Source organism: Arachis hypogaea, chromosome 13, assembly GCF_003086295.3.
Source record: "Arachis hypogaea cultivar Tifrunner chromosome 13, arahy.Tifrunner.gnm2.J5K5, whole genome shotgun sequence".
NCBI classification, from domain to species: domain Eukaryota; kingdom Viridiplantae; phylum Streptophyta; class Magnoliopsida; order Fabales; family Fabaceae; genus Arachis; species Arachis hypogaea.
In genome coordinates, this window is record NC_092048.1 from 12,737,146 (window position 1) to 12,745,846 (window position 8,701).

The following is an 8,701-nucleotide window of genomic DNA, read 5'->3' on the forward strand; positions in this document are numbered from 1 at the left end:
TTTAAATAAATTATTAATTTTTTAACAGCATAATTCGAATTATACCATGAATTACTGTGTGTAATTCGAACCAAGCTGGTTCGAATTAGTGTGTGCGTGTGTTTGTGTGTAATTCGAACCAAGCTGGTTCGAATTATGTGTGTGCATGTGTTTGTGTGTAATTCGAACCAAGCTGGTTCGAATTACGTGTATGCATGTGTTTGTGTATAATTCGAACCAAGCTGGTTCGAATTATGTAAAAATGGAATTCGAACCAGCATGGTTCGAATTATATAGAAATATGATTTGGCTTATTGCTGAAACGATTTTCGCTTTGGCGTATTTACGTTACATGATTCTTGACTTGGCTTATTAAGGTTTTTTACCCAAAAAATATCTTTGTTTATAATACAATTTGCAATAAGAGTCAAAATCAAAATAGACTTATGCATATTAAATTAATTACAATATACTAACAAATTAGAAGTGTTGACTCGTTTATTAATCTAATTTTTGTATTAAATAAATGTGAATAATAGAAATAAATACGAGATTAGTTAATTAAGAATTTAAGATGGTAAATACTTTATTTTTAATAATAAATCTTGTATTCTAGCCTAAAATAAATTATGCACTGAATTCTTCTCAATTCCCTTGTATATTCACTTAAAAGAGTTTGGTTTTTCATTATATATTTATATCAGAGTTTGAATATAATTGTGATATCATTTTAATAAAATAGTTATTTTTACCAGACTATTATTTGTATAAGTACTATTTAAATAGTAAAAATCAAAGTGAAATTTAACCCAAAATTTTAGATTTAAGGTACATATCCTAAAATTTCTACATTAATGTATTGTGTATTGTATCATATAAGTGGAGATGTGATTGAATAATTATCTAGTGGTTTAAAATCGTATACTAAAAAATAGTCGAATTTGCCCAAGAAGTAAAACATAGTTTACCACTCAAACCCAAGAGAAAACTTCAAATAAAATTAGAGAATACTAATTAAAAGAGCAGTTAAGAAATATGATAGAAAGTGTAGGAAGTAAAAGCAGACACAAAGGTTGGCGGTTATAGTTGGTTTTTGTTTCAAAATGCACATTCGAAACCCCCCTTCCCCCTTCTCACCTCTGTGGAAGCGTTGTGTATCTTCTCTTCAAAAGCCACGTCCCAACCACTTCTATTTATAAAAAGGGAACTTTGTTTTTCTTCAATGCGTTTTGCTTTGTCTGTCTTAGTGAGTTCCCTGTTCCGTTGCACTGCATTCTTATGCGCAATGGCTAACAATGTCACTAGCCGGTTCCATCAATCTCTCACTCGAAATGCTCTTCGCTCTTATCTCGCCGAGTTCATGTCCACTTTCTTCTTTGTTCTTGCCGTTGTTGGTTCTGGAATGTCCGCACGTGAGTAATTAATTACTTGTTCTTTTTCTTAAATGTTTAACACCATTTGTTTCACAATTATAGTTACACATACTCATTCGTTTTTCATTTTACATGTAACTTCTTGTTTTGGTTTAATTAATTGGTGTTTCACGAATTAATGGCAGGGAAATTGATGCCTGATGCAACACTGAATCCGGCTACCCTTGTTGTGGTTGCCATTGCAAACGCTTTCGCCTTGTCGTCAGTGTTGTACACCGCATGGGACATCTCCGGTGGACACGCCAACCCGGCGATTACGTTTGCAATGGCAATAGGAGGCCATGTTAGTGTACCAACCGCTCTCTTTTATTGGGTTGCCCAACTTATAGCCTCTGTTATGGCTTGCCTTGTCCTTAGGGTCATCCTTGTTGGAATGGTATATATGTTTCTCCTTTCATTTCATTTTCACATCTACTATACTTTAACGTAACAAATTTTAATAATAAGATATATTTAACTAAATTGATATTTAACATGGTATATACACGATAATTTTTTTTTTGTAGCATGTTCCGACATACACAATTGCTGAAGAAATGACAGGGTTTGGAGCATCGGTACTAGAAGGTTTCTTGACATTTGTATTGGTGTACACAGTTTATGCAGCAAGGGACCCAAGGCGTGGTCCATTGAGTGCTACAGGACCACTTGTAATTGGATTTATAGCCGGTGCAAATGTGTTAGCCGCAGGTCCCTTCTCTGGAGGCTCAATGAACCCAGCATGTGCTTTCGGCTCTGCCGCCATTGGTGGCAGTTTCAGGAACCAAGCAGTGTATTGGGTTGGTCCCTTGCTTGGTGCTGCCGTCGCTGGCCTTCTCTATGACAATGTAGTGTTCCCAGTAACCGCAACAACTGGAGTTTCTGATGGACTTACTGTGTGATTAAGTTCTTGTAATTTGTAAATATATAATGTTTTTATCATTATTGTGTGTGTTTAGAAGTGTCATACCAACTTCAATTCCTCATCCTATTAATCAAACTTGTTTATTATTATTAATTATTGATTTTGGAATGATCTCAACTTAATGTAAATACTATACTAAGTTCTTGATGCACGATTTTACACAGCAATCATATCTGTTCTTTTGTTCTCGTGATGAATGTAAAAGATTTACTGATGTGACATTACATAATTTATGGAAGAGAAACAGTAATGTTGTACTCAACCACAAAATGTTGTTCCGTTGAAATACTCCAGAGGCTCTTAGCAATAGCAAAACCAGAAGCAAAGCGAAAGAGACGAGTGCCTCCAACGATAGGCATTTCTCGAACGGTGTCCATAACAGGGTTCCGACCAAGCATGCTAAGAGTGCTGCCTTTGTATTCCCCTTCTTCGGAGAAAGCAAAGTTGATGAGCATAACCATTCCACGGTCGTGTATGGAAGCCAAACCGAACATCCCTTGAGCTCTTCCAACTTGCTTTGAACTCAGCTCTGGACCTTCGGTTAGTACATTGTCCATCATGAACGTGGTTCCGAGACTGTTGGGGGTGTTTGAAGGGTCAATGATTTGGACCACGGTGCGGTTCTCTCCTTCGAGGATGTCGTGGTAGTAGAAGTGCAGTGTCGTGAGTTTTTTCTCTGTTGGTTGGGAGGGTAACATTATGTGAGGTTGTTGTGATGATGATGAGAAGAGTGGTGCATGGATGAGACAGAAGAAGAGGAACAAGAATCTAAGAGTATGAGAATGAGACATTATTGGGTAGCTATTGCTAAATTTTGAAGTGAAGTAGTGATGATGAGCTTTTACACCATTTTTAATGTAAGGTTGGATTTGGGAAATGGATTATTTTGAATAAAATAATAGGAGCACGCTCTTCACGAGTTGGGAAATGGATTATTTTACACCATTTTTATTGACTTGTTTGTATTCCAACTAATAATTGTTATTGGCTGATACGCTATCTAACATGATTGAAACCATAATTGAAATTTAAACACTTATTATATATTAAATTATTTAATATATTTTAGTTGTTATTTTAATATAAATAATATTACGAACTATTTTTATATGAGTATTATTTTAACCATCTGATTTTGTATTTTAACTAGACTTCTCCATTTTACATTCTATATTGAAAATATTTTACTGAAACTAAGAGAGAATTAAGAAAAGCTAACTCCAAATTACATACTAATGTTCAAGTTAGTCTCTGTTGTTGCATAACTTATCACAAATTATTTGAACAATGTTGTTCATTTTTGTTTTCAAAGATGAGACAAGAGAAACAAAGCTTTAAGGGGCGCACAACACAAGCCACAACATAAAAGCCTTAATGAAACAAATTGCTAATAACTCTGAATACATTTACAGAATAACTTAAAGGTGGCTACTCCAATGAAGATTTTATGATTGTCATCATATGAAGATATTTCATTTTGACCATTAGATGATAGATTGTAGGGTTTGATTTTATTTAAAGTAAAAGTGTTATCTTTATTTAAAGTGTTGCTAAACAAATAAGTTACACTTTTTAAACAAAGATCATCATAAAAAGATGTTTTTGGCATCTTCATAGGAGTAGTTGCCTAACTTAAAATCTTCCTCCCCTTTGATTATTTCTCATTGGAGTGCATTGAGGGAAAAACTTTCCTCGGTTCACATATCTTACATTCTGACACGTGGCAACCGTGTCGCCATTGCCACCATCTTCTGCTTCTAATATCACATCCTCAAGGTAGATTTCTCTGCATGGCACTGTTCTGCTGCAATCAAATTTTATAGCCACTTCTGAAGCACTTGTTCCTCTGATGTTTTGGTAAAGCACATTGCTTAGTTGAACTCCTGACTTCTGCTCATGGCATGGCTTTTCTTGATCACAGTAGTTTTGATCTATGATTATGGGATTTGTCACATTTTGCATCACTATGTTCAAAAACTTTATGTTCCTTGCATAACCAGAACCTCCCTGCATTTGTTCAACATACAATGTATAAGCAATAGAGTAGGTTAGGAATTGGTTAACTGTATAAACTCCTCATAAAAAATGTTTGTGTCATGGAATCATTTTTCTTTTTTCGAGAAGAAGACACATAAATAATTATATTTTTATAATTTAATTTGATGCAATATCAGTATAAAATAATTTTATGCATATATTTAATTACGTAATACCATAGCAACAAAATTACTACTTTTTATATTAAGTACGTGAATAATTATTAAAAAAAACAAATATGATTAGACGTGTAAAACTTTTTACACTATTAATACATCAAAATTAAACACATATCTTTAATACGTCCCATCATGCATGTAAGAGTTTTTTTTTGTTTGTGTGAATTTTTCATAATTTTTTTAATACCCTTTTCAGTCCCTAACCATTTACTCGATGGACTTCCCACACCCTAAAAAATCTAAAAACCCAAATCGATCCCTATTTACTTTGATATATGTACGTTCCATCCCTTGTCTATTTTGAGTAAATGCCCTTTCTGATCTCTAACCAGGGACTGGAACGTACATATATATATTAAAGTAGATAGGGACCGATTTAGGTTTTTAGATTTTTTAGGGAGTGGAAAGTCCATCGAACAAATAATTAGGAACCATAAAGGACATTTACTCTTTTTTTAAAAAAAAATAAACGGATAAAAATATGCGTGAATGACGATTATATCTCTAATAGTTTATATATAATAATTGATTGCTCAATTAAAATATTTTACAAAAAATTGTGTTGACTTATTACATCTTATTTATTATTAAACGATCTAATAATAAAATGAATTATTATAAATTGACAAATATTTCTCAACAAATGTAGTCAAGAAGACTAGGACCAACTAAATGTAGATTTATCAACCTTGGGTGCACTTTTTCCTTTCTTCAATGTTCCAATTCATGTTATATCATTGGTCAACTTCCCCCATGTTTGTCTTATCTAATTTGCGCCTAAAAATTTGGCAACTTTAGTAAAAAATTCAACCATTTTATATCTTAAGAGACCATTATTGAACTTAGGCAAATCCAGAAATTTTAATAAATCAATGTGGATAAGTTGAACCACCACTCTTAACAATTAGTCCATGTTCTTTCAACTGTTTCATGTGTTGTAGAGTGCCTAATTTAACTTTCCAAAAGGTTTCAAAATCTAAAGACCAAACTCTTTACCTGCCATGTCTTGATTCTAACTCCATTACTTGTTCCTGTTAAGGTGGCTCTGTTCACAACCACATTGGACACTACAGCTTCAGAGTTATCAGCTCCTAAGCTTCCAATGCTGCAAAAACATTGATTGCTTAAACTTATATAAATTACAAAAATAATGAAATAATAAAAAATATAAGTAGAATTTAATTATATTTGTAATATGGTATATCCATTATCATAGTCATAAAACCTGATTCCATGTCCTGGTCCACATGTGATATCTGTAGCTCTAACATTTTGAGATCCACTTACTATTGAAATACAATCATCACCTTCAAAAAAAAAAAAAGAGAAAAAAAAATTAGAAATTATTTATAAATCCCATTATTAATTTGACTTTTTATATCTTCAACAAAATTTATTTGGAGCAACATTATTTTTTGTACAACTAAATGTAAATTTTGTGCAACAGCTTCTGCAGAGAACAATTATCATAAGAATCTCATTAACAAAACTAAATAAATTTACAAACCATTGTTTTTTATGGCTTGATTAAATTTTGTTTATATATGTTGTACCTGTTCCAATGTCACTGTCGCTTATAACAATGTTTTGTGTTTCAGCAACATGAATTCCATCAGTGTTGGGACTATATCCTGGTGCTCTAACAAGAACATTGGAAACTATAACATTGAAGCAACTCTCAAATGCCACATGCATTTGTTGTGCATCTTTCAATCTCACATTTGCCACTCTCAAATTCTTGCATTGGTAAAATGTCACAGCCTATAATATAATAAATTCAAATTTCCCATTAATATTAAACTAAAAATTCAGCACCTAAGTTCCTATAGGTAAAGTTATGTAACTTACAGTTGGTGCATCTTTGCATGGCTGCCAATAAATTAAAAAACATTAAGGTCAGTATTCAAATTTACAGTTAAAAATAATGAAAATTGGAAGAGAAAAAAATTAAGTTGGAATTTATACAAGGTTATCATTAGTTTTGCATGAATTCTGCCACCATTTTTTGCCATTGCCATTGAAAGTGCCACCACCATCAACTCTGAAGTTGTTGACACTATCAAACACAATCCAATGTTTTCTATCATCTTCATATGCTGACATCTCTGGCCATGCCTTAATTGTTCCATATATCTAAGTAAAAGGAAAAAAAAGATAAGAATTTCAGTTACTTGAATTAACAAAATTCTAAGTAATAATAACAGCATTAATTGTATGAATATGAATATGTATGAAAATATCTCACCATGAATGCAGTGTTGGGTCTGCATGGACCTGAAAATCTTATTGGCTTAAGAGTGTAGGTCCTTCTTTCAGGCACCACAAGGGTGACCCCACTAGAACATGCTTCATTCCAAGCCTTTTCAAATGCCTACAAGTAAAAAAATCAAAAAATAAAAAATAAAAAATAAATAAAAAAATTAAATGTTACGAATTCTGTCGAATACTTTTATGTTCTTAAAACATATTTAATATGTACCCGACTGTCGTCACTTCCATCAGCTCTGGCTCCAAAGTCATTAACACTAATTGTTCCACTTGACCTTGAAAAATGAAGGTTTTTAGCTCTATTAGCTCTCATCATTAGGCCAAAGTGTTCATGTTTTCTCTTGATAAATCTCCCATCATGATGAACAATGTATGGTTCAACATTTGTGTGATGAAATGGTTCCTCTATATAATAGCTAAAACATAAGCCTAATGAAGCAAGGGTAATGTAAAGTGAGATAAATAGCCTTAGTAATAAAGACATTTTTAATTTTGCTTCTTCACTTTATATGAAAGAACATAAAATAAAGTGAAGAAGGAGATAATTTACAAAGTTATTATGATAGAGAGATTTATTGGGAGGTGATGACAAATGAGGAGGTAGTGCTTTTGGTATTTATAGAAACATTAGAGATATGATTTTTCATTGGAGTGGATTGTGAGTTAGGAAAAATTGCATTATTTAGAGAATGTTATTTCAATAAGTCTGATCTATTGAGGTATGGAGAGGGTTGATAATAGAAACTTAGACGAAATCCATTTAGTGGGATGGTAGGTATATCTTTGTTGTTGTTTTTTTTTTTTTTTTTCTAATAGTTATTTATTGTTCTAAATCAAAGTGATGAAGAAAATACCAAATTTAAAGTATTAGGTTAGTTATTTTCTGGTACCTTACCTCATAAAAAATAATCAATCATGTGTTACAACTTAAAACCAATAAAAGCATTGCTTATTTAGGTACCACAGCATTAATTAATATTCTGTCTAGTTGAAATCAAATTTGAAGAGAAAAAAGAAAATTGTAATCACTAGTCAATAATCATTTGCAACAAAATTTCCCATGATGCATAATATAATTAGGTCAGCACTCAGCACATGCAGACATTCACTTCTTCAACGTTGATTTCCTCAATTTTGAAAATTGTGTATGAAATTGGTAGTTAGTTGTCCACTCAGAATAGGTTGAAAACTACTTTCCCTTAGAAATAACGAACAACCACCTCCTAATCCGTTTTTTTCTAAGGGATTTGACTTCTTATAAATAGAATAATTCCCTCTCTTTTTGTCACTTTTTTCCTTTAATTGATTTGTATGATTAAAATAATTAATCGTCTTCGTCTAAATTCACAAAGCCTAACTAGTTAATCAAAGTCATATGAATTGAATTAGCATAGTAGTATCCTTAATTAATCTTATTAGATATTCACTAAAATTAATCATTAATATAAAATATTTATTAAGATACAAAATATATTTTATTTTATCTTTTTATTTTCTATTGCATCTCTCAATCCGAAGAGACTAAAGACTAATTTGTCTCTGATCGGAACTTTATTTAAAGGTTTGTTGTTAGCCAATGAATTCCTACATGTACAAGGCAGAATTCAAACTTCTAATATTTACTTGAATGAACTAATAAACTAATCACTAAACTAATCCAACTTAATTAAATACAAAATATATTTTACACATAAATTAAACTACACATACAACATTTTGATATTTAATTTGCATGTGCTGAAAGGGTGAAAAAGAAAGCAAGAAGTTATAAACAAGTGTGACCGCAAAACTTGCCGTGATATACTACGAATATATATGGGTATGGGCCTTTATTGGTTGCTTCCAAATCAGTTGTGAGTTACATGAAATTATTACCTAATGACTTATTGGCAAAAATTAAG

General features: G+C 32.0%; 3 protein-coding genes across 3 annotated transcripts; 1 reads left to right on the forward strand and 2 right to left on the reverse strand.

Annotated features, from left to right (window-relative positions):
- Positions 1-1,192: 1,192 nt before the first annotated feature.
- LOC112737291 (probable aquaporin TIP5-1) lies at positions 1,193-3,137 on the forward strand. Its single transcript, XM_025787127.3, has 3 exons — positions 1,193-1,391; positions 1,538-1,788; positions 1,919-3,137. The coding sequence occupies exons 1-3, from the start codon at positions 1,202-1,204 to the stop codon at positions 2,291-2,293; spliced, it is 816 nt and encodes a 271-aa protein (XP_025642912.2). The 5' UTR covers positions 1,193-1,201; the 3' UTR covers positions 2,294-3,137.
- LOC112737292 (dirigent protein 21) lies at positions 2,383-3,150 on the reverse strand. The gene has a single exon (XM_025787128.3). It carries the CDS (start codon positions 3,105-3,107, stop codon positions 2,547-2,549), a length of 561 nt encoding a protein of 186 aa, XP_025642913.1. The 5' UTR covers positions 3,108-3,150; the 3' UTR covers positions 2,383-2,546.
- A 537-nt stretch (positions 3,151-3,687) lies between these two features.
- On the reverse strand, positions 3,688-7,399 carry LOC112737293 (polygalacturonase QRT2). The gene is made up of 8 exons (XM_025787129.3): positions 7,012-7,399; positions 6,778-6,903; positions 6,498-6,665; positions 6,381-6,401; positions 6,086-6,293; positions 5,758-5,839; positions 5,529-5,637; positions 3,688-4,323 (listed from the first exon to the last, which is right to left on the reverse strand). Exons 1-8 carry the CDS (start codon positions 7,282-7,284, stop codon positions 3,949-3,951), a joined length of 1,362 nt encoding a protein of 453 aa, XP_025642914.1. The 5' UTR covers positions 7,285-7,399; the 3' UTR covers positions 3,688-3,948.
- Positions 7,400-8,701: the final 1,302 nt, after the last annotated feature.